Source organism: Semicossyphus pulcher, unplaced genomic scaffold (assembly GCF_022749685.1).
Source record: "Semicossyphus pulcher isolate SPU_LCO1_2020_fin unplaced genomic scaffold, fSemPul1.0.p SCAF_4, whole genome shotgun sequence".
In the NCBI taxonomy this organism is placed as follows: domain Eukaryota; kingdom Metazoa; phylum Chordata; class Actinopteri; order Labriformes; family Labridae; genus Semicossyphus; species Semicossyphus pulcher.
This window is the reverse complement of record NW_027211715.1, coordinates 34540001-34564919: the sequence shown is the minus strand read 5'-3', so window position 1 is coordinate 34564919 and position 24919 is coordinate 34540001. Positions and strand designations below refer to the sequence as shown.

General features: G+C 46.2%; 1 protein-coding gene across 1 annotated transcript in view; it reads left to right on the top strand.

The window, feature by feature from the left end:
* The first annotated feature begins 398 nt into the window (after positions 1–398).
* The window catches only part of frem1b (Fras1 related extracellular matrix 1b), a 37774-nt gene continuing 13253 nt past the window's right edge, over positions 399–24919 (top strand). The window contains exons 1-23 of the mRNA XM_069679894.1: positions 399–617; positions 697–791; positions 1554–1813; positions 1971–2170; positions 2704–3027; positions 4563–4671; positions 4769–4900; positions 10175–10519; positions 10673–10815; positions 10919–11115; positions 11297–11387; positions 11703–11870; positions 11976–12184; positions 12347–12440; positions 12605–12857; positions 13418–13612; positions 17175–17363; positions 17447–17643; positions 17736–17961; positions 18495–18639; positions 21190–21331; positions 21775–21979; positions 24287–24551. Coding sequence (XP_069535995.1) covers positions 399–617; positions 697–791; positions 1554–1813; positions 1971–2170; positions 2704–3027; positions 4563–4671; positions 4769–4900; positions 10175–10519; positions 10673–10815; positions 10919–11115; positions 11297–11387; positions 11703–11870; positions 11976–12184; positions 12347–12440; positions 12605–12857; positions 13418–13612; positions 17175–17363; positions 17447–17643; positions 17736–17961; positions 18495–18639; positions 21190–21331; positions 21775–21979; positions 24287–24551 — 4403 coding nt within the window. The remainder of the gene's footprint in view (positions 618–696; positions 792–1553; positions 1814–1970; positions 2171–2703; positions 3028–4562; positions 4672–4768; positions 4901–10174; positions 10520–10672; positions 10816–10918; positions 11116–11296; positions 11388–11702; positions 11871–11975; positions 12185–12346; positions 12441–12604; positions 12858–13417; positions 13613–17174; positions 17364–17446; positions 17644–17735; positions 17962–18494; positions 18640–21189; positions 21332–21774; positions 21980–24286; positions 24552–24919) is intronic.

Genomic DNA, 24919 nt, shown 5'->3' with positions numbered 1-24919 from the left:
AGATTCAGGGTTGAGGGAAGAGGTGGAGGTCAAGGGTCAGGTTTACAGCTGTTGTGTTGTTGGATTTAGATTTTTAAAGGTTTATTTTCAGATTTATTTCACATTTTCATTTTTGTGTTTACTTTAACTCTCAGCTCTGTTGTTATTTATGCATTTTTAATATTTCAAGCCAAATATCCAGAGGCTGAAACCTCTTTTAGCTCCCAGTTTTGGTTTGATTTATTTGTTCCCAACAACATTAATTTAAACTCTTCTCTCCTTTGCAGGTTGTAGAAACACCAGACTGATGTAGAGGATGTGGGTCGATGCTGTCTGAATGGAAAACACAGAGGCCTTCATCCTTCACAACCCTCTGCTTCACCTGAACCTGTGAAACGAGACGACCCTGCTGACCCAAGATGGTTGCCGTCAGTGTGTTGTTGCTGCTGCTGGTGGCGACGTCCCTCTGCAGCGGGGGTCTGGTTGTGGTGAACTCGGGCGTGGAGGTCTCACGGGGTGGATCAGTGTTCGTCACAGAGAAGGAGCTGAAGATCAGCGTGGGTCAGAGCGTGGACTGTAAGGTGGAGGTGGTGATGAACGAGCCTGTCACACAGAGAGTGGGAAAGCTGACGCCACAGGTGAGGACACACCTGTAGTTATAGAGTTTATTGTGTCTGTTACTTTGTTCTGTGCAGAAATAAAGTGTGTTGTTTGCAGGTGTTTGACTGCAGCTTCCTGGAGGACGAGGTGAAATACGTCCACAGTGGAAGTCCTCTGCTGGACGAGGACGCAGTGATGCTGAGAGTCTACAGGTCGGTGAGAAACAGTGAAGAGTTAGCATGATCAGCAGAATACCAACAGTCCTACAGCCCATGTGTGACTTGCTAGATACAGTGAAACTGCCACTCAGCGGAGACAGATGGACAGGCGCTCCACAGGTAGTTGTTGTCCATCAGAGAAATCCTGGTACTGATCCGAGCTAACAGCTCATCACACTGGGCACTGGTCAGCCTCGAGGAGCTGGAAGCAGCAGGAGAGTTCATCAGACACAACTCAGGAGGAGGAGGGAGGTTAACCAGCTGTGTGAAAAAGAAGCTTTTTTACATTGAAACTTAAAATAATCAATTTGCCCACTTTTTACTCCTGGTGATGATTTTACACTTCAAGAAGTAAAAAAAGATTCTTGCTTAACAACATGTGTAAACGTGTTTTTTGGGGGGGAAATCCCCTCGGCTTATTTTTAAGAAAACCAGGGCGATGCTAGCTTCCAAAATTCCTACATTTCTTCCCAGATTTCTGCTATAAATGAATTTGGGATTAAGGAAATATCATATAATATAAATATCAGATATAATCAATAGTATTTTTTACAGGTTCTCAAAACACGCCTGTTGGAGGTTGGAAAAGATCTTCTGAGAAGTTTCGATTTCCTGCAGTTCAAACAGAAATCAAAGACATTTTGTCAAATTGCTCGAGAAAGTCTTTTAAAGTTAGAGTGGGAGTGCGTATCATGGAGTTCAGAATGATGCCTTCAAACTGACCCTCAAGTTTTAAAATGCTGCTTCTGTCTGCAGGTTTACGTCCTCGGACACGCAGGTGGAGACGGTGGTCCTGCCGGTGCGGGTGATGGACTCGGGGTCCGGTGTAGTGGAGCTCGGCAGCGCCCCGCTGGTGGTTCCTCAGTTCTACGGTTTATCTAACGCCATCGACAGCTCCGTCCTGAACATCCGGACCACAGCCGACCTGGTCTGCATTGTCAGACTGATGACCACGGACACTGGCGTCCCCGCTCTGGGTCAGCTGGTGAGGGAGGAGGACGCTACGCAGAGGAAGGGTAGGTTCAAATAGTGGCACAAGGTCTGTTAGTGACCAGTAATTAAAAATAAACCAAAATGTCACAAATTAAGTTTGTTTTATTTAAAATCATTGAATCACTAGATTTATCTCCAAACTGTCTGTCCTCCACCCGTCTGTCTGCCGTCCTCCTTCAGGCAGAGAGACAGCAGCGCTCTGTCCGGGGAACAAACCCTGTCTTCATCACACCAAGGAGGTTCGATTCCTCAAAACCAGCTGCCAGGACTTCCTGAGCTCCGGTCTGAAGTACCAGCACCTCAGCCCTCCGTCACCAGAGATCGACTACATCCCCATCAGGGTGGAGCTGAGGGAGCAGGCCACCAGGGCGCTGCTGGAGGTGCGGCTACACCCAGTTGTCTTAAAGTAATCTGATCTGATTCGGGGAGTAGGATTGTGAAAATCTTTGATCCAAAGAATCAGGTTGATCCTTACAGTAGAGTAACTGCTCTCCCAGTCATATCCAAGTTGAATGTATGGAAGTTTTCCAGGTGAGTTTAGCATCTGCGACACTGAGAGGTTTATTGGCAGTCAGAAGGTGACATCCCACTTTGATGCAAGGCCTCAAAAAATCCTAAATGTCAGGCACCATTTTTTCTCTCCTTGTTAGCACATGATCTGTGTGTCTTTACTGCAAAGACCTGTCATTTCTAACACGTCTGATTGTCTGTTCTGGGGCATCACTTGCTAACGCTTCAACACCACATGTAACAGTAAAGTTGTGGCTCTATGTGTTGATTCCTATGTGTTACATGACGTGTTAAAACATACATGAGCTTCCAAAAACAGATTTAAACAAATTGTTAAAGAAGAAGAACTTTGTTAAAGATGAAACAGTGAGAATCACGTTTCTCTTATCATCACTTCCTCCAGGCTGAGTCGATATGGTTACCAGTTCTGATCCATGGAGCGATGCAGAACCAGCTGCCCCAGGCCGCCTTCATGGCCTCCTTCATCCTGGAGGTGGACCAGTTCATCCTCACCCCGCTCACCACTGCCGCCCTGGACGCCAAGGACCACGAGACGCCGCAGGAGAGGCTGGTCTTCAACATGACCGTCCCACCTGCCGACGGCTACATCACCCATTTGGACGACCACACAAAGCCCATTACGTCCTTCACCTGGCTGGACCTCCATGAGATGAAGGTTGCCTACCAGCCGCCCAACAGCAGCCAATCACAGCGCAGGAACTATGAGGTACAGAAGGTGACATTAATTATGATAAGTGATGAAGAAGGACATCAAATATAGAAATGTTTGACTTGTAACAAATAAATAAATCCCTGGTAAGAATATTCTCTTGACTGTGTCCAAAATAAATGATTCACCAAAACTGCCGTAATGAAGCTGCAAAAATTAACTGTTGAGCCACTTAACTGTAAGCTAACTAGAACTAAACTGTTAAACTACTAAACTTAACGGTAAGCTAAATAGAACTAAACTCTTAAACTACTAAACTTAACTGTAAGCTAACTAGAACTAAACTCTTAAACTACTAAACTTAACGGTAAGCTAAATAGAACTAAACTCTTAAACTACTAAACTTAACGGTAAGCTAAATAGAACTAAACTCTTAAACTACTAAACTTATCTGTAAGCTAACCAGAACTAAACTGTTAAACTACTAAACTTAACGGTAAGCTAACTAGAACTAAACTCTTAAACTACTAAACTTAACGGTAAGCTAAATAGAACTAAACTCTTAAACTACTAAACTTAACGGTAAGCTAACTAGAACTAAACTCTTAAACTACTAAACTTAACGGTAAGCTAACTAGAACTAAACTCTTAAACTACTAAACTTAACGGTAAGCTAACTAGAACTAAACTGTTAAACTACTAAACTTAACGGTAAGCTAACTAGAACTAAACTGTTTAGCTATTAAACTGAACTGCTAGCTAACCTGAAGCAAAATTTTTAGTTGCTAAACTGAGAGCTAATCAGATACAACCCAAAGCAGAATGTTAGCTATCCCATTTAGACTCTTAAAGATGCTGTTTTTTTGCTGTTTACTGAATTGTTAGCTTACTGGAACCATTTTTTTAAATGGAACAGTTAGCCAACCTGATTCTTACTGTTTAAGATGCTAAACTAAACTGTAGGCTAATATGATTCAAACTTTTATAGCTGCTAAACTGAATAGTTAGCTAACATGATTGAATTGGTAATAGTTGAAGTGAACTTTTAGTTTACCTGAGCCAAGCTTTTTATTTATTTTATTTAACTGAAATGTTAGCTACCGTCATTCAAACTGTTTTAGCTGTTGAACTGAGCTGTTAGCTAACCTGTTTCTACAAGTTAAAGCTGCTAAACCAAACTGTTAGCTAACCTTATTCAAACGGTTTCTGCTTAGCTAAACAGTCTCGTACTGTAACCTGATAAAACCTTTTAGCTTCTTAACAGAAATTTTAGCTAACATTAATGAAAGTGCTTGAAATACATTGAAAACCTTTTTAGTTCTAACGCTAATAATGTAGCGTTTACAGGAATGGAACCGATCGTCAGTGTGAGATTTATCGACAGGTTTGTTAAAACGACCACATAAAAACAATGTTTGTTTAAATGTATTCTTTTTATTATTATCAGTAATCAAGTAATCTATTTGAATTTCCGAATTAGAAGTTTTGAAACAAAGTGTATAATTTCTGTGTGAAACTTAAGCCATTTCATCTTTTACATACATGGTCATATTACACTTCCAGTCATGTTCTGTTTATTGATCTTATGTCAGGTGGAGTTCCAGGCTATAGACGGTTCCTATATGACCAGCCCGCCCATGATGGTCCACATCTCCATCCGAGCAGCTGAAACAAACGCACCCAGAGTCTCCTGGAACATGGGTGGGTACAGCAGCAGAAAGTTTGACTAAAATAAATCCATTCACATTGTTTTATCCAGACAACAATCATTTGTTCTCATCTGAAATCTCTGCGTCAGGCCTGGATCTGCTGGAGGGTCAGTCCCGACCGATCACGTGGGAGGAGCTGCAGATAGTCGACAACGACAACATCAACGCGGTCTTCCTGGTGGCTGTGGATGGACCTCTTCATGGACGCCTTAGTGTCAGAGGTGAGGTCAAAGGTCACTGGTAGCTTGGCAAGTTTTACTTTACATGAACATTCACAGCGGCTGAACTAGTATTTAGTGACAGCAGCAGCTGCTTTTGCTAAAACTGTGAATGTTTATGTTTTGGGCAAAAGAATGGTGAGTAAATGTGGAAACGATCAAAGCAACACGACAGGACACATCACCTCGACACATTCCTGATTGGATGCAAAACATAAACTGCGCTAATGATGGAGGGAACCCAAATGGACGTATTTACTCTCATGAAGCATACTGAAGGACTCCTGTTCATTTAGCTCCAGTCAGGTTTGAATCCTTCCTATGGATCAAAACACTATATAATACATTTCAAGCTTTGCATAGATACTTGAAGTTGTCCTCGATGGTCAGAACTTGTAATGCACGTCGTATCACTCGGCTGTAGTTTCCCTTGTAAATCTAGAAAGGACTCCTCTGGCTCAGTGTTCCCGTCTGTATTCACTCAGAGAAGTCCACCTCTGTGCAGTGAGGGACGTGCATGTTGGAAGAAGACATTCTGAGAGACAGTTTTCTGCTGGAGATCAAATAATCACGGACTCTATATTCCTGGCAGTGGTTTGACCTTTAACCCTTTTAACACTGTGATTCCGCAACAGCAACATTATGGCGCCTTTGCTATTTTAAACTGAACCAGGCAACGCCGACGTAAAACCGCTGTGTCTGTTTTTACATCGCTCGAGTGTCACCGAAGTAAAAGAGGTGCAAGGTGTCAACAACCAACGCAAGCTCCACATGCGGTGCTGTTGTGTCCTGCCAGCTAGTCAGTGTGGTGATACGACGGGGCCGCTGGACTTATACACATACTTATTTGTTGTTTATCCTCCTGTAAGGTGTCACCACCTGCTGCCACACCGTTGTTGTTTGTTAGATGACATTATTGAATTTAAAGCATCAACCAGGGAAGGATCTGTTTCTTCTGTCAGACTCTGGGTGTCGACTCATTAAAGTTCAGTTAAACATTTGATGATTTTTATTATTTTATGTCTTTACAACAGTTTTAGTTGTAAAGAGCTGTTTGTTGTTTTGTTTGTTGTTTTTTCTTATATTTTGACTTAAACTCTAAACGCTCTAAAAGTTGTGTTTTTCAAAATAAAACCAACTTGTCATCGTCACTTACGTGCCCCTCATCTGATCCTCCGTGTTTTAACTACACGGTCCTTTAATCCGTGCTGGTATTCCGACACATTCCGGCCTGGGAATTTCCAGAGAACGTCGTCTGGCCTTTTCCGCCCTTTTTCCTCCATGTGTTGCCCATCCGCCAGGGACCGTGGTGTGGCTGGGGAAGCATATGTCTAGTGGCCCTGCATGTGTTTCCTAATCAGGTGTAAAATGGGGCCGCGGCCACCTCGCCAGGGGCCGTGGCAGCGCGGAGGCTGCCGCTGCCGCCTCCCTCTCTCCGTCCACGTCTGTCCCTTCCAGCCCAGCGCGCGGGGAGTCGGCCTCTTTGTCTCGAACGGGGAGCGGGACGAGCAGATTGGAGGGACTTATGCCATTTCATGCCGTCGTGCACAGGGAGCAGATGCACTGTCCCCAAACAGGTTTTCATGCTACCAGCTAGGAGGGGGCAGTGAGGAGGGGGAGAGGTGGCAGGAGAGCAGGAGCCCCGAGGGGTTCAGGCAGGGAGTTAACCTTTCATGGCTGCTTTAGACGTACGGACACAGAGGGGAGCCGAGAGGGAGAGGAGGGGTTTGAACTGATTCTGTGGCTCTTGTCATTAAATCTGTGGCTGATATTAAACGTGTGATTTCTCTCATTTAAACACATTCATTAATAAATGTAACCCTGACCTGCTGAAGCCCCTCACAGTGGGCTTCAGTGAGGTCATCTGTGTTTACAGATTCATGTAAAAACACTCAGACGAGAGCTGAGTCCTTACCTAAACGTCCTCCTGCTCCTGCTCCGTTACAGAGCATAATAAACACAGCGATTACTAAATAATCAGGAAACTCTAGAAGTCAGGATATCAGAGTCCTTAAAGTGAGGTGTAACTAACCTGGAGACCCCAATGTTCAGCAACATCGAGGGTGTCGTTTTAAAACCTTTTTAAAAATGAATTTAGAGCGTTTAAAAGAACTGTGACAAGCTATTTCCTCTGACACCAGCATGACAAAGTAGGGAGACAACAGGAGAAGCAACATGTTGCTTAATAAACTTTGAACGGTGCTTAAATGTTTTATCTGCGTGTCCGACCCCGTGACCCCCGGTTACCGTATAAAACGAGAACTCACCGTCTCCTCCTACCTGTCGACTAACACGGCACTACACCGAATGTTCGCCGCAGGGGAAGCCATGAAAAACATTGCACGCATATTTCACAGGATCTGACACACAGACTTATTCTTGCTTTTTCTCTCCATGTTCTGTTTCCTTCTTGTGCTTCTCCTCTTACTCTGTTCCTGTCTCTCTTTTTCCCTGCAGCCATCTCAAACTGTCCACACAAACCGTATGTATCAGTACAGCAGTTGGATGGTTGCTGAAACTTTTGTCCCACTGGGCAGGTTTCCACCATGTTGGACCGCAGCACCTGCTCCTGCATCGTTTTATCTGCTGCAGTTTGGACTCTTGTTTACGTGCCGCTCTTGTTGAGAGGGAACAAAGCTGACAAAAGTTTGGCTCTGCTCTCACACACTCGTTCGAGGCCTGTAGGAGGCAGTTAGCGGCTCCTCTGCTGGAGTCGTGCGTCTCTGAGGAGAGCGCCGCTGACCCTCCACGCTGCGACTCGGGGGCGACGCGCTGCAGCATGGGGACAGTCACTGCAGGCTCGGTCCAACGCCTTCAGCCAAATGGATGGCTGCCTGTCCCTCTGCACACACACACACACACACACACACACACACACACACACAGTCCTCCCATCCCATCTCTCCCTTTATGGGCCTGTTGCCCAACGCCACCTTTGGGCCCAATTATCAAGTTGTTTCCATCAGTTGGACCAGTACCCGCTTTCCCTCGGTAAAGTTGCTAATGAGGTTCGGGCTCGCGACCGCGCGTCTCTCAATCTGTCTGCTGACCTTGCCCTTCTGTCTCTCTGGCATCGCGCAGGGAGACAGGAAGCCCCCATCCTGGCAACCGGGCGGCCACCGGGAAGGACGCCATGTTTTACCCCACCGGTGTTCACAGCAAATCCCAGCCAGCGCCTCGCGGTGCCTTCAGGCGCTAAGAGAAACTTGTTATTTCCAAGTGACAATGGGAGAAAAAAACGGTGCATGTGTTGGAGACGGTAATTGAATCAAAGTGCGAAGCTTTGGCTGGAAACAGAACCGAGTCCTCTGACAACAACACATGTCCGCCAGTAGGCCGCCAGTCATGTGACGCTGTGCTGTTAGCGTTAGCATGATGTAGAGTGTGAGGGAGGCCAGCCAGCAGCAGAGCGCTGACAGATGGACACGGCCTACATTTCATTAATGTAGGACAGAGAAGTTTCACATGCTGGTCCAACTCCTCTCAAAGATTCACACCGACTGTCTGGATGTAAAGAAATAAATTCAGTTAAACATGAAACATTAATTTAGTGGTGCTAAAGAAAGCCATCATTATTTCTGTTGTTTTATTTGTGGAGTTGTTAGTTTATTGACTTTGGAGACAAATAGAGGACATAAATGTACTTTAGTTTACTCTGAAGATTTAGGGCGGGCTGATACGGTTAAAAACAATATTATAATAATTAAAACAAAATAATTATGTTTCTATATATATGTTTCTATATATAAACATGTATAAACACACACATAACATATACTGTATATATATATATGTGTGTGTGTCTTTATTAAATAATCACATCATAACAACACAGCTTCACTGATTTTATTCACTTTTTTAATTTAATTATCGTCCAGCAGTTTTTTTCTTGGTGAAATTTATTTTCAACTTTTCAGTAAAACGTATTTATGATCCTTTAATTCATTTAAATTTGAATTAAATAATTTCAGCACATAATTGTGTTTAGACTTTCAGGATTTATTTGGAGTTTAAGGGCCCGAATTTCTTTTTGGAAGCAGTAATGGAGTGATCATTTTTCTCCTTCACCTGCTGGGCTCCATCATGAGAGGAAAACTGACCAGATGTAAATCCACAAAATATCCACTCTTAAATAAAAACTACAGAAAAAAAAATAGAAGTAAAAAGTATCGTAACCCAAACCGCACGGATATCTGAACAGGAGTTTGGCCAGACCAGCGAAGATACGTCAGAGAAAATATTTAAGCACATCCGTATAAACTTCACAGCTGTGGCTGCAAATAAAGCTCAGAGTACAGCCGAGCTCAGAACAAGAACTTTGTTTTGTAACACTGTCTTGAATTACAGCGGCCTTTAAAACAGTACAGCTTCTAACAACATCAGTCAGGATACAGACAGCGTTCCCGGGAATCTCTAATCTCAATGACAGGATAGAAACACGCAATATAACACACAATACAGTCCCTGAGCCCACGCAGGAAAAGGAGCTCGTGTTTTCTTAATAAACGGTGCCTGTTTAAAACCAATGAAAGTGACGAGTGCGACGGTGCGAGAGTAAGTGCTGGACGAGTGTCCTGTACCGATGAATAGTGCAAGTAAATGTGAGTAGAATTAGATGGAGTGACGGTGCAGCAGCCTGTGGGAGGAAGCTGGTGAGCAGCTCCTGGTTCTGATGGCAGAAGATCCAGGAGTGTGTGCAGGGGGTGTAGTGGGTCTCTATGTTCAGTGCCTTTTTCACGGCTCTCGAATGATTCTTGGACAGAGACGCCAGTGCTCTTCTCTGCTCACCTCACTACCCTCTTCAAGGCTGTGTGAGCACCATGTAGAAGGTCCTGAGGATGTTGGTGGGGAGTGATGCTTGTTTCCGGAACTTATCTCCACTCTCTCTTAATGTTTAATGTCTTGAAATAAGTCAGTAAAAAACAGCATACTGGGTTTAAAATGAGTTCTCCTGGTTAAATGCTCTCGTACCAAATTTAAGATCGGCTGGTTTAAAGACGAAATGATTCTCAGTTAAATACACGAAATGGTACAACAGCTTTGTTTTGTTTGTAGGAAAACCATGAAATCATTTGGTCATTGTTTTTTCTTGTAAAGACTAAAATGCTTCGAATAAGAAATGATTGATCTTCAAACAGCTTTATAATTCTGGAACTTCTAGTTTCAAGCTTTACTTTTCTCAGATCATTCAGAAAAAACATAAAAACTTCCTGGTAAGAATAAAATAGCAGAACATGATCTTGATGTCAGACGTTTAGACTCTCACGGTGTCTCCAGGTGGGAAGGCGTTCATGTTCCGTGTGCGCGACCTGAAGGACGGCGTGGTCGTCTACCACCACTCCGACAGCGACACCACCCGCGACCACATCGTCTTCCGCATCAGCGACGGCCGCCACAGCATCCGCCACAAGTTCCCCATCAACATCCTGCCCAAGGACGACTCGCCGCCGTTCCTCATCAACAACGTGGCGGTGGAGGTGCAGGAGGGCGGGGCCGTGCGGCTCGAGGAGTACATGCTGTTAGCCTCCGACCTGGACTCCAGCGACGACTACATCCTCTACCAGCTGGTGTCCAAACCCCGGGCGGGGCAGCTGGTCAGGAAGACCTCCACCCACGAGGCAGGTGAGTGTAAGAATTCATGATAATACGTTTTAGAAGGAGGTGTGGCTTGTTGTAAAGGTCAAAGGTCGTGACTAGGTCAGATTAACTTCCTCTCACCTGGTTTGTGATGATTCTTTGTTATAGATATTTGTGATGTGTTTTCGGTCCCTGCAGGAGCTCCAGTGGACGGTTTCCTGCAGAGAGATCTGATCCAGGGTCAGATCTTCTACCAGCACTCGGGAGACGAGACGTTTGAAGACTCCTTCGACTTCACGCTGTCGGACAGCCACCAGCCGCCCAACCTCTCTCAGACTTACGTGAGTCAGAGGAACACTGTCTGCAGACTCCTTCCTCTCATCAGACAATAAAAATACCCTCTCTCCTCCCCCTCTCCTCCCCCTCTCCTCCCGGTGTGTGCAGACGGTGGTGGTCCACGTCTTTCCGGTGAAGGACCAGCTGCCGGTGGAGGTTTCGGGCAGTGTTCGCTCTCTGACGGTGAAGGAGACGGAGGTGGTTTACGTCACTCAGGCTCACCTGCACTTCACCGACAGAGAGCATCCAGACACAGACCTGACCTACGTCATCACACAGCCCTGCTTCAGCCCAGTGCATCCTGGGTAAGGACAGGATGCTCTCTGAAACTGATGGGTCCGGGTGTTGTTTGGCCTAGCTTAGCCAAAAGAATGGAAGCAGGGGGAAACTGCTAGCATGGCTAAATACAAAGAGAACAAATTAAATCGTCCAACACAAGCGTCTGATTTACACTTTTGTTTTTGTGCTTTTTTGTTTTATTTTGAGGCTGATGGACGCAGGACGTTTGTTCTACACAGACAGCACCAACGCCATGAAGAAGGACCACATGGTGGCGGTGTTAAAGTCCTTCACACAGGTTTGATCATTTATTGCATCCTGACGTGTAAACGCGGCATGATCTGACTCAGGGCTGCCGTGAGCTCTCTGACGAAGAGGACGTTTTTTAAATATGTCTTAATAAAAGTGATATCGTCTTAACAATAATCAGGTAGTTTACAATAATAATAATAATGATAATCTGATCATTAAAAAAATGGGGGGGGACAACATCACAATCACCCCTGGTTTTCAGCCTGGTCTCAGGGACTATACGAACCAGCTGATCAGTGGACTTCAAAGGGTTACAAAGGAAAGTCCTCCTTTAGAGAAACCTTCCTGTTGTCTCTCCCAGCATGCAGTCAACCACATGAAAGTTGCCTTCATGCCTCCTGTTGAGGACATCGGCCCCGAGCCGCTCTTCGTCCACTTCGTCTTCTCAGTCAGCGACCATCATGGCGGCACCGTCTCCGACCTCCTCTTCAACATCACCATCACCCCTGTGGACGACCAGGCTCCAGAGGTCAGAGGTCAAACACAGGACAAGCTGTTAAAAGACAAGAAAAAAAAATGCGCATGACATTTAAAGATATTTGACCCCCTCTTTGATTCTCTGTGTGCTTCTCAGGCGTTCTCTAACCTGCTGCGGGTGGAGGAGGGGGGAGGGGCCTTTGTGACGGAGGAGCACCTCCTGGTTCAGGACCGGGACAGCCGGGAGGAGGTGCTGAGGGTGGAGGTTCAGCGGACGGCTCGCCACGGCCGGCTGGAGCTGCAGGGCCAGACGCTGCTGCAGGGAGACAGATTCAGCCTGCAGGACCTGAGAGGACTCCGGCTCAGGTGAAGCTCTGTCTTTATCAGTGAATGAACTGGAGGGAATTTATTTATTATTATAAGTTTACTATCTAATATTAAAATGTGAGATTACACCAGTTTATCAAATATGTATTGATGTCTGAATACGTCATAATTAAAATAACTTATGGGCTCTTCGTGTCGCAGGTACATCCATGACGACTCTGAGACGACGGAGGATGAGGTGGGCCTGAAGGTGACGGACGGTCTGAACTCAGCAGACGTTGTTCTGCCGATACAGGTGAGCACACCATCAGTAAACACCCTGTGAGAGGTGACATCCTGTCTCTCCCAAAAGTAATGCAACCTTACTTTTATTATGGGCTTTTAATGTGAGAATAACATTTGACGTCCTGCTTCTTCACGAGTATTTACCGTCTATTATAAGTGATGTGTTGTCCTCAGGTCCTGCCGATGAACGATGAACCTCCGCAGTTGGGTGGGGGTCTGCGGGGGGAGCTGAGCTGCGAGGAAGGGGGGCGGGTCCAGGTAACGGTAGACTACCTGTCAGCCACAGACCGGGACAGCGAGGACTCCAGGCTGACCTACATGCTGGCCCGGAGTCCAGGCAGAGGGCAGCTGCAGAGAGCCGGACTCAGCGTGGACAAGTTCTCCCAGCAGGACCTGCTGCAGGGACACGTCTACTACGTCCACACAGGTGAGAGGGCAGCATGGGGACAACGATGTGTTCAGGGCACGTGGGAAAATGTGCTTATTTCTACATCTTTTTGCCCTGAAGGTAAAAGTTTTATTTCAGCTAGTTTGTTTGTGTTCTCGCTCTCTTTAAAGCAACCAGACTCCATTCACAAAAACAGTCATTTTTAACCTTGCAGAACAAAGAAGCTGATTTTTCACCGCTGCGTCGATAAGTTAGTTTCTTTATATTACTGTGTGACTTTAGTGTTTTAAATAACTTGTTCGAATACAACCTAATATTTTTATGCACAAACGAACTAACCGATCGAGTCAGAAGTAAACCAGCAGCTCCTGTGTTCTGTGAGCTTAAATCAGTGTTTTTATGAATGGAGTCTGGTGTGTGTGCAGAGAGCGATGTAACGTCTCTGTGTGGTTAAAACAATCATCTTCCTCTGTAACAAAAAGGTCTATCTCTGTAGGGATCCTTTCTGTCATGTTGTCACACACTTAGAAGAACAATCTGAGCCTGTCAGTGGAAACAACAAGAACTTCTTTACCTTCTTTGTTCCTGTCTGTGTTCAGGAGGGGAGATCGGACCCGAGCCCGTCTTTGACACCGTCACCCTCATCATCTCTGACGGAGAGGCGGGAGGGACAGAGGGATGTTGTCACGGAGAAGCCCCGCCTCCACCTGTACCTCTGCACGGCACACTTCCTGTGTATGACCTCAACATCACCATTCTTCCGGTCAACAACCAAGTCCCCACGATCACTCTGGGTAAGACATGTGATTACGCCTGACAGGTCGGAGACGTTTAACCCCCAAAGGTGTCTCTTAAAAAACCCTGAACTTTTCTCCTGGCTTCTGTAGGTGCGTTTTTATTTCAGTAAAACTCAAACGTTTCATAATTTTAGTTATTTCAAATATCCTTTTTCCAGCCGTCGAGCGAGTACTCAGAACCGTAAAAAGGTCCTGAAACATTTTAAATAATCTTTGACATTTTCATATTTTGGATTTTATTTCTGATTTATTTTTCTTCAACTGAACGAGTTTTTCTCCAGCTCTGGTTCAGTGTGAACACAGCCAGCGAAAACGTCTCAATAAGAATCCACTGGGAGAGAGAGTGTGTGTGTGTGTGTGTGTGTGTGTGTGTGTGTTCATCGTGGTCTTCACTTCAACAATCCTCTTAATGCAGCGGAGCAGCTCTGACCCGACAACACGCCGTCACCTATCAGTCCTACACACACTCTGCACTGGGAGGGGTGGGGGGGACATACATGACATGAATTCACACACACACACACACACACACACACACACAGAAACACTGTCTCTCGGGGAGGGTTGTAGTTCTCGCTGGAGTCGGAGCCAAAAAGAGGGATTGGAGGAGCTCTGTGGTTATCAATGGAGACCAGTGACCACTGGGACTCACACTGGGAGGACTGGGAGATGGTGTGTGTGTGTGTGTGTGTGTGTGTGTGTGTTCGTGTGTGTGTGTGACAGAGAGAGAGAGAGAAAGATGTAAAATTTCTGCACACTACAAAAACAAAAGTCTAAATGAATTTCTTCTAAAAATTCAAATTTCACCATTAAACAGACTCTGACTTTCATCAGACTGCATCTTATTTTAATGATATGAGACAGAATGAAACGTAACAGCACAGTTTAGTTTGATTATATTACAAAGATTGTCTGCAGAGGTGAAAGGTAAAGATGGTACCACCTTACAGAACTGAGAGTAAGTTTCTGTACTTATGTTTTTATATTTCTGTCAACTTTCACTTTAACTGCGACACATGAAGCGTGTTCTCTTACTGCGACACATGAAACGTGTTCTCTAACTGCGACACATGAAACGTGTTCTCTAACTGCGACACATGAAACGTGTTCTCTTACTGCGACACATGAAACGTGTTCTCTAACTGCGACACATGAAACGTGTTCTCTTACTGCGATACATGAAACGTGTTCTCTAACTGCGACACATGAAACGTGTTCTCTTACTGCGACACATGAAGCGTGTTCTCTTACTGCGACACATGAAACGTGTTCTCTTACTGCGACACATGAAGCGTGTTCTCTTACTGCGACACATGAAGCGTGTTCTCTTACTGCGACACATGAAACGTGTTCTCTTACTGCGACACATGAAACGTGTTCTCTAACTGCGACACATGAAACGTGTTCTCTAACTGCGACACATGAAACGTATTCTCTAACTGCGACACATGAAACGTGTTCTCTTACTGCGACACATGAAACATGTTCTCTAACTGCGACACATGAAACGTGTTCTCTTACTGCGACACATGAAGCGTGTTCTCTTACTGCGACACATGAAACGTGTTCTCTTACTGCGACACATGAAACGTGTTCTCTTACTGCGACACATGAAACGTGTTCTCTAACTGCGATATATTTCTCCCCCGAAGAATCTTTGTTACTCAAATTAAATCAGGAGAAATTTGGTGGTTCGTTACTGAAAATACGTCTTTAAATGAACGTAAACTGAGAAGAGTGGCACTCATGCAACATCATGAGTGCCACCTGACGTGAATAAGGAGAAGAAGAAAAAAGGAGGAGGATGAGGAGAAGAAGAAGGACAAAAGAGGAGGTGGAGAAGAAGAAGACAGAGGAGAAAAAAGAGGAGGAGAAGGAGGAAAAAGAAGAGGAGAAGAAGAAGGAGGAAAAATGAGGAGAAGGAAAAGAAAGAAAAAGAGGAGGAGAAGAAGAAGGAAAGGATGGACCATGGATGCCTGATGGAGGCGGAGACAGCGACGGCGTTTTGTTGTGGAGGGAGCCGCGCCCAAAACCGGCTCGATTATCTTTACGTGTGTGGGATACACACGTAAACGCCTTACTGTGTTTTCAGGGAGTCCCATCTTAGTTTGAACCATTCGAGGTGTCAGATGAGGACACACTGACAGTGTCGTGCTTTGCCTTTAAAGCCGTAATGAGACCTTTAAAGGGAAAGTTTAAAGTGTGAAGTTTTAAAAGAAACATCTACAACACGTGTCACAATAACTTCTCCACAATCAGGAGACATTGTGACATGTTTGATTTAAAGTTGTATTGTGTTTTCTGCAGCGTGTGTTCGTTGTGTGTATCTGCAGTCTGTTATCTAATTGTTTGCTCATCATGCATTATGGGTATTTTTTGTCTTTTTTCTGTGTGTGTGTGTGTGTGTGTGTGTTTCTTTTTGTCTGTATGTTGTTCTCAGCATGTCGACCAGGCTAACGAGCTTGGCGCTAACGTGTTTAAAGTGAAATCTGCCCATTGTCTGCTGGTATTACGTCCATACACACACACACACACACACACACACACACACACACACACAGCTGGGTGAGATTACCTCAGTGTGTGTGTGTGTTCCCCAGGAGACAGCGGACAGCGGACAATGAACGTCTTTGCAAACAAAAGCAGAAAGAAGCGTTCACAATGGGCGACATGTACTAGCCGTCTCGCTAGCTGGATTAGCGCAGCGCTACCAGCAGCAGGATAACTCTCTAATCCTGCCAGCATATCTCACCATTCATTCAGCAGCAGCACCGCCGTGCAGGGCAGGGTTTGGGTTAGTGTGGGGGGGTTATGGGGGTGTATGTGGTGTTTCTTGGTCTAATTAATTAGCAGTGAATAAAGATGCAGAGTAAGAGCATTAGCGAGGGGAGACGAGAGGAAGCCGGCTTTACCTTGTTTCTGTGTTTGTAAGGGGACGCCAGTTTATCAGCGAGATCCAGGACTGTCCGTCATTAATGCTCACACAATGTAAACACACATACACGCATTATATACATATACATGGATTATAGCTGTATGGTTAGAGACCAGAGGTGGTTGTGTTTGTTAATTAACAGCGGTGTAAAAGAAGATGTGTGCGAGACAGATTCATGAGCAGCTGAGAACAGGACGGGCGGACGGATGGAGGGACATTTCTAGCGGCTGTTTCTGTGCTAAGCTAACTGACGCTCACCTCATGTTTGGAGACGATGAAACTGAAATCATGTGAACTTCAAATCAAAGAACAATATAGTGAAAATAATGAACATTAACTTTGCTCACATGTGTATCAGTTGGATGGGGGATGTCTTGCTGCTGCTCGTCGGCCATGTTGGCTGCTTTACTTTCATCCGAGTACTTCTACAACAGTTTTAACGCACTACTTTAATTTGTTTTTGTAATATTGTTGTCTTCAGAATTTTACTGAAGGAAGGTTCGATGGATTAAACAAGAATAAAAAAACAAATAGATTTAAGTTCATTCAGGTTTTTACTAAAAAACGTGACATCTTTCATGGCTCGTGAATCCTCCGTCTAACTGTCGCTGTGTCTCGGTTCAGGTGACTCCATGTTCGTGGTGGACGAGGGCTCCTCAGCCTGTCTGTGTGCGGGGGTCCTGGGGGCCTCGGACCCTGACAGCCCCCCCGACCAGCTGACCTTTCACCTGGAGACTCTGCCTGTGCACGGCTTCCTGGAGAACACGCTGCCGACGCCCGGCTCCGAGAAGAGCAACGCAGGAGTCCGAGTCGGTCAGTGTGTGTGCATGTGTTTGTGTGTGTGTGTGTTTTTAGCACACACTTGGCCTGACACTGCAGTTTATATTTTTTCCCAGAATCCTTCAGTCTCATCCACCTGACCTCTGGTTTCATCAACTACGTCCAATCAGAGAGCAAAGGGGCGGAGCCGACTGTGGACCAGCTGTCCATCAGTGTGAGTGACGGGCTGCATCGCTCCGCCCCCGTCCCCTTTTACATCATCATCAATCCGACCAATGACGAGACGCCTTCGCTGCTGCTCGCCAACTTCACCGTACGATCAGTTTTCTTTTGTCAACATGCTAACAGCTTTTTTTCTCTTGCTAACGTAGATGTAGCGTGACTCCTGTTCTCCTCCTCCTGCAGTTGAAGGAGGGCGGGATGAGGGAGCTGACTCCCTCCATTCTGAACGGCTTTGACCTGGACGCCCCCCTGGACGTCCTGACCTTCACCGTGGTGCAGCCGCCGGCTCACGGCAGCCTCATCAACGGCATCTACGGCACCGAGATGAGCCGCTACAAGGAGATGGGAGCCGACCTCCTGCAGAGGAGCCTCCCCATCACCTCCTTCACCCTGCAGGAGCTCCGACAAGGTGAGCGACACAAACAGGTCACTCAGCACAGATTCATAGCTGAAAGAACCATCTTTGGTGATTTTACAAGGCTTAAAAGGCCGATAAGGAGCTGTACTTTTGTGAATAACTTGGTGGTTGAGAAACACACTCTAACAGCTTTAAAGATTTTCATCAGGAGGAACGCGCTGCAAATTTAGAAACTCGCTGCAAACGAAAAAACATGCTGCAGAGAGCTGAAACAAACGGCCCGTCTCTCCCAGCAGGGATTAAAACCTCTCTCCAGATTCTCCTTTGTAAATTATTTTCTCCATAAGAAATGTTTCACCAAAATCCAGCTTCACTTAGCGCCCCCTACAGGCCTGGATCAGCTTCACTGTACTTTTTTTACCTTTAATCAACAATTTGGAAGGTAAACAAAGATTTATAACTCATCACATATCTTCTTCCCTCCCCGTGCTGCTCCTCCTCCCTTTCACCTGCTCTCCTTCTCCATCTTCCCCCTCTGCCTCCCCCCTGCCTCCCTCTGCCTCCCCTCTTCCTCCCCCCTGCAGGCATGAAGATCGTGTACATGCACGACGACACAGAAACCCTGAAGGACGTCGTGTCTCTGCGGCTGACAGATGGCGTCCACACAGTGCAGGGGACGGCTCAGGTCACCCTGCTGCCGGTCAATGACGAGAAGCCCCGACTGCTCAAGTACACACAGACGCACACACACACACTCACACACACAGACACAGATGTGAGCCGGTGTGAGGGATTTTAAGCTTGTTAAGGTGGCGTTGGAGGAAATATGTGACTGTGTGAGGTGTGAGGTCAGGGTCAGGGTTTTTAAGGCTGCGACAAAGATGCACAAATGTTTACTTTTTACAAACATGAAGCTGCTATTTTTTAATTCTTATTATTTCTGTTTTAGATTATTTCTTTATTAAGTGTGACATATATACACAAAGTACTGACATATTTACCAAATGTAGCATCAAACTAAGACTTAACATCAGGTTCTTTACCTGAGTGTGGTGCATCATGGGTAATGTCAGTGTGTCTGTGGGAGCTGGGTGGATAGGGTGTCTCTGTGCAGCGTCTCTGTTCTGGATGTCTGACGTGACGCTGGAGGACGGGGAGCAGCTCGTTCTTCCTCTCGGCCTTCACACACTCATCATGCTGCACTTTGTTCTTTCAGCTGCTTCAACAAGTTAGTCGTGTTGCTTTGCGGCGCAGACGCAGGTTTCATGAACTCTCTGCTGATTATTGTTTCTTCTAAGCATCACTTAAACCTGAAACACCTCCAAACTAGCGCTGACGAGCCGTTTCAGGACCAGCTCTTCGTCTTCTGTTCCAGACGTTTGACTTTAGTTTCTCCGACCGTCTCTGTTGTTTACTCTTCCTCTCTAAACTACTGCTGAGAGGTAGGCGCTCATCACGTGACATGCCAGCTCCCCCAAAAGTGAAGCCCTGAGCCTCTGTACATGGTGCGCACAATTCAGCCGCTGAGCTAAACCGGCGCCCTGAAAAATACTTGTTTTATTATAATGAAGAAACATTTGGGGGGAGGAGGACGGGTGTGTGCACATGTGGCGGGTCGCTTTGCTTGAGTGGGTGGTTCTCCGTGACCCCCTCCTCCACCCCCAGCCATAATATTTTCATTTGACTGATTGGGAATTTGCATCCTTGACTGGCTCCCCTCCTCCCCGCCCTCGCCCTCGCCCACGTGCGCTGTCCTCAGACCGGTTGGTGTGCGTGGGTGCGTTGGCACAGGCCGAGCTGGTGCTGTAAAGGCCGGCGAGGCAGAAGTAACGCTCAGACTTGGCAGATGCCGGCATCCTTGTTTTTGCGTTCCTGCAGGATGGACGTGGCAGCTCCTGTCCTGCGTGGATTTTAGTTCCAAGTGAGGAAGCAGCCAGACGGTTTCTGATGTTCACCCCCTCCCTGCAACTCCTCCACCACTCACACCACCACCACCCCACCCCACCCCTGTGATCACCACTGGAAGAACGTGCTCTCACACAAACTTTTAACCCCTTCCTGTTTGTGTCAAAGTATCAAGACATTTAAACGTCCTGTGTTTTACACTTCTCCAGTACTTTATTTGAAGTTTTGATTTCATTAGAAAGACATGATTGTGGTTTTAATCAACTTATTTCACCAGAAGTCAGTTCTTCTTCTCCGCTCTGAAACAGTCCCTAACAGCAGGCTGTCCTGCCAACATGGAGGTATTATGGCTGCCAGCGGTTACTAATGTTTCAGAGCAGCAAAGAAGAACTGAGTTCAGGTCATTTATCTGGTGATGGTAGAAAAAACAACGATGTTACAAGATGTCTCAACAGATGTGTAAAATGTGAGAGAGCCACACACGACGACAGATAGTGATCGATTGATCAGTTTTGATCCTGTAGTGTGCAGAGCAACGATGTAACGCAAACAGCACACCACACACTCACACATTCATCCACCGACAGCCAGAGTCCGACTCTCACAGCTGCAAATCTCACTAAATCTCACGCGGTCAAACGAGACTTTAGAGTAAACAAACATGGCGGACGACAGGCAGGAAGAACTGGTGATGATAGTTCATAAAGAAAGAAGAACAAACTGTGGATGGAGTGGTGGAGACGGCGTGAACACGGGCTGGACGTGTTACCTTATGCTGCACGTTTGCTTTTGTCGCCATGGCTGCGGTTGTTGTGCTTCCTTCTTCAGTCAGCTCGCGTCCTGATTGGCTGTCGTTTGGTTCCACGTGACGATCCACAGAGAGCGTGCTCGGCTGTCCTCGGGGTTCCCCCCCTCACGACAGGATATCAGATCGTAAATACTGAACATGTTTATGATTTGAAATCGGAGCAGCCATGACGTTCTTCAGAGCAGACCTGACAATAAGTTGCAGTGTGTCAGAAAACATAACTTCATCTTCACTGCTCTGACAGCTGATGACACATCGATTCTTCGTTGATGTTTTTCTCAGTGAAGGAATGACCGCTTGGTTTTGCCTCGTTGAGTAAAAACAACAGAAAAAGGTTGGACGGTGGGTCCAGGTTGGCTGTGATGACCTTTACGTTCAAACATCACAACCTTACTGAAGTCCGAACAGCTTGTTTAACAGGTGTAGCTCAGGTACCCCTTCAGCGAGAACACCTGTCTGCGTTTTGCCGCTACATCAGTGTTTATCATCCTGCCATGTTTATCATCCTGCCATGATTAAACAGTGAACATATTTTAAACAGTTTTCTTTCTTCGTTGGTGTGTCAGGAACGCTGGCTTGCAGGTGGACTCAGGTGAGCGCAGGGTGATCTCCAGCGTGGTTCTGGAGGCCGAGGACCTGGACACGCCCCCAAACCAGGTGTACTACTTCCTGAACGCCGCGCCGCGCTTCGGCAAACTGCTGCTCAAGGTGAGACAACGACGCTGCACGGGTATTTCTTTGAGTGTTGGGGGATATGTGGACCGTTTTACCTGCCATCACCTGTCGCACATGGTGGAGGGTTACTGGTTTACAACTGAGTTACAACTCAGATCAGATTTTTCAGGATGAGTTTGGGTGATTATTTATTGATCTCTGAAAACAGCAGGTGACTTAAAGGAAGTTCAACTTTCTCATGTTTTTAAAACGTTCAGATCGAACTGTCAGATAAAATGTCCTCATGACGATCTCTGTTGATAAAGCTGTAAGATAACTATAATGACAGAGACCATGTCCCATCTGTTAACATGGAGGAGGCGGGCTTTATGACCTATACTGCAGCCAGTCAGCAGGGGGCGATAGAGAGGGTTGAGCCGTCATGTCGGCCATCTTTTATACAGTCTATGGTTGTGACCTGTTCGACTGGTCCACAGACCGAGTCGGGTTGGAGCGAGCTGTCGGCCGGTCAGAACTTCACCCAGGACGACGTGGAGATGAACCGTCTGTGGTACGCACACACCGCCGCCACCAACACTGCCGGGTTCAAAGGTCACGACAGCTTCCGCTTCACCCTGAGCGACCTGGACAACGAGAGTCCTGCACAGAGCTTCTTCATCTCCGTCCACACTGTGCAGAAAGGTCAGAGGTCAAATTAACACATCAGCTTTACAGAGCACAAGGGCAAAGGCCAGCTCTTTGCAGAAAAGGTCTACCTCTGCAGGGATCCTTTCTGTCATGTTGTCACACACTTCTGAGCCTGTCAGCGGAAACAACAAGAACTTTTAGTGGACGACCTTTGACCCATCAAGGATTATGTTGCAGCCATTACAGCCTGTTCCACTGTTGCCAGTCGATCCAACCTTTTATATCAATAAGTCAGTTAGACCCAAAAATATGTAAAATAAGGCCCTGGTTAAAAAATACCACAATTCTCCTTACAACGTTTTTCCTGATCTGGAATCAGCAGAGAAAATCATCTCAGCAGCTCCACGTCTGGTTGATATTTTTAGTCTTTAAAGCATCATGGAGGTCAACATTTACACTTCCATCAACATGAAGTGTTTTTATGACCAAAAGGAGCCAAACATCCTGAAGTTTCAGGTTTTTCAAAATAAAACAACAATGAGAAGCACACACACACACACACACACACACACACACGCTGACGGCACACCTTCACACACACGGCAGCCCTCTGTGGTCCCTCTCTGTGCTCTCTGTGGCCGGTCCTGGTTCATGTATAATTGATCGCCCCTCCCTCACCGTGCCAGCTTTGCCAGTCGGGTGAACACGGTGCGGCGAGGCCTCGGCCCTTCTGGCTCCGGGCCCTCTGATCCTGGAGGAGCGGAGGTGAGAAACGACCGGCCTCCTCGGCCGCTGAATAATTAAAGGAGGGGAGGTGGAGCAGCTGTGGAGGGGCGTTGGCTGGTCTCCTCTGGGTGCTCCTCCTCCTCCTCCAACAACACTCTAAATAAACCTGAAACATTGAGGCCCTTTCTTCCACCGTTTTGTTATTTCGTTGTCTCAAAGTTAAACTTAAATCAGTTTACATCAGTCTGCTTTTTACTTGAACTTGACTTGAATCTGATGCCATCCAAACAGGACTTTTATTTTAACAGGTTCAGGAGAGATTTTAGTCTTATTCTTTAAAGTTAAAGTTGCACTATGCTCCTTTTTAAAGGGACATTCACAGTTCCACATGTCCGCCCCTGTAAGGCAGGGTCGTAGTTCAAAGTAAACAAAACATCCAACCTATAACCCTGCTGTGTATGTGAGTGTTGTTGCCTTTAGAACACCTTTACTGCTGTTTAAAATACGTTCCTCTAAAGACATTAATATTAAGCTTTTAATCTACAAAACTTTTCAACTTTGAATCCAGATTTAGCTTCATGAAGACAAATATATGCTCCTTGGAACGAGGGCCAACGTATCTGTATTTCTGTATATGTAGCCAGCGGTCCTTCTCCGTGCGCTGCAACGTTTACAGTCCAGTCAGCAGCTCGAGCAGCGACCGTGTGTTCAGATCAAAGGTAAATTCTCCCTCCAGATGTGTCTGCTAAATAAATGCTGTCATCTCTCGGTTCGTCCCATCCCCCGGAGGAGCGCCCGTTCATCTGTCTGTGCTGAGTCTCAGTCTCACTGTAAACAGGAAGTTACACAGAGGCTGCACTCTGGCTTACTGCAGCGGGATGAAGCCCAAACAGAAACAGATTCTCTTGTGATCGACTTTAATTAACGGCTCTTCAGTTTGCTGAAAGAACAACATCATGATGCAGATTAGGAACAACATGAAGCTTTGTCAGGTCTGTCCTCAAGAGGAGAAGAACACTACTTTAACATGAGACGGAGGGCGGAGCCATCATTTACGATGCATTCAGGGAAGTCGGGAAATCTAAACGGCTTTCACGACACAGCGTCGAGCAGATTTGTCTGAAGGCGGATTACGTTCTGCTTTTACTCTCCACTCTAACTGAAGAAGTCTTTAGGATGAGAGGTGAAACGTCTTCAAGAACTTCAACCAAAGACCTTTAAGCTTAGAATCTCCACACTGACTGCAAACACTGAAGCCTGCTGATGAATGATTGGTCAGTACTACTCGGACTACAAACGGAAACCACATGATCCTGTTTAAATCGATCCAAAACAAAAACTACAACAGGTGCAGCATTCCTTCTTTGTGCTGCCATGAACGAAGACTTCTGTCTTCTCCCACAAACACTCTCATTGATGACATCATCACATTGTGACATTTACCTTTAGGCTGTTCAGATTTAGTGATTTGAAACATTCAAAGAAAAATCACAAAAACAAAAATAAGAATGTCGGCCCTGGAGGATTTTTTTCTTTTGCAGAGTCTAAAGGGTTAAAAAATAGATCAATCATAAATAATATAGGCATATGTTGGCAGCTAAATGCCCCTGACCTCCTCCCTCTTGCTTCCTCCAGGTGACTTAGTGCTCCTGAGCAAGGCGGTGCATCTGACGGAGGGCCAGCGGGTCGTCCTGAACACCGACATCCTGCTGGCGTCGGACTCGTCGGGTCGTCCGGAGGAGCTAGTCTACACGGTGTCCGTCCCTCCTCGACACGGCCTCGTCCACGCCGTCCATCAGCCCGGAGTCCCGCTGGTGTCCTTCACACAGCTGGACGTGGCTGCACACCGAGTGTGTTACACACACGACAACAGCCACCACGCAGAGACCGACTCCTTCAGGTGAGAGCACACACACAACACATGCAGGTCTGTGGCTGCACATGTTAAAGTGTGGCTTAAAAGTTATTCTGATGAGCGCTCTGTTCTTAGACTGATTCAGGTCTCAAGAGTCCGTCCAGGTAGAAGCTACAGGCAATTAGATGTGACATAAGCAGGGGTAATTTGTTTACTTTTAAAAGTAACTGTTCCTGCGTTACCTCCTGAGTAAAGTAACATGTTAGATTACCTTTGTGTCACCAAAAATTAACCCCCCTTTGCGACACGCTCCACACGTGTGTTATATCATCAGGACGGCGTGTAGCCTGCTGTACGTCTACCTCTGAATGTATCGACTCTACTGTCGTTGCATCGCCTCGTTTACGGCCCCT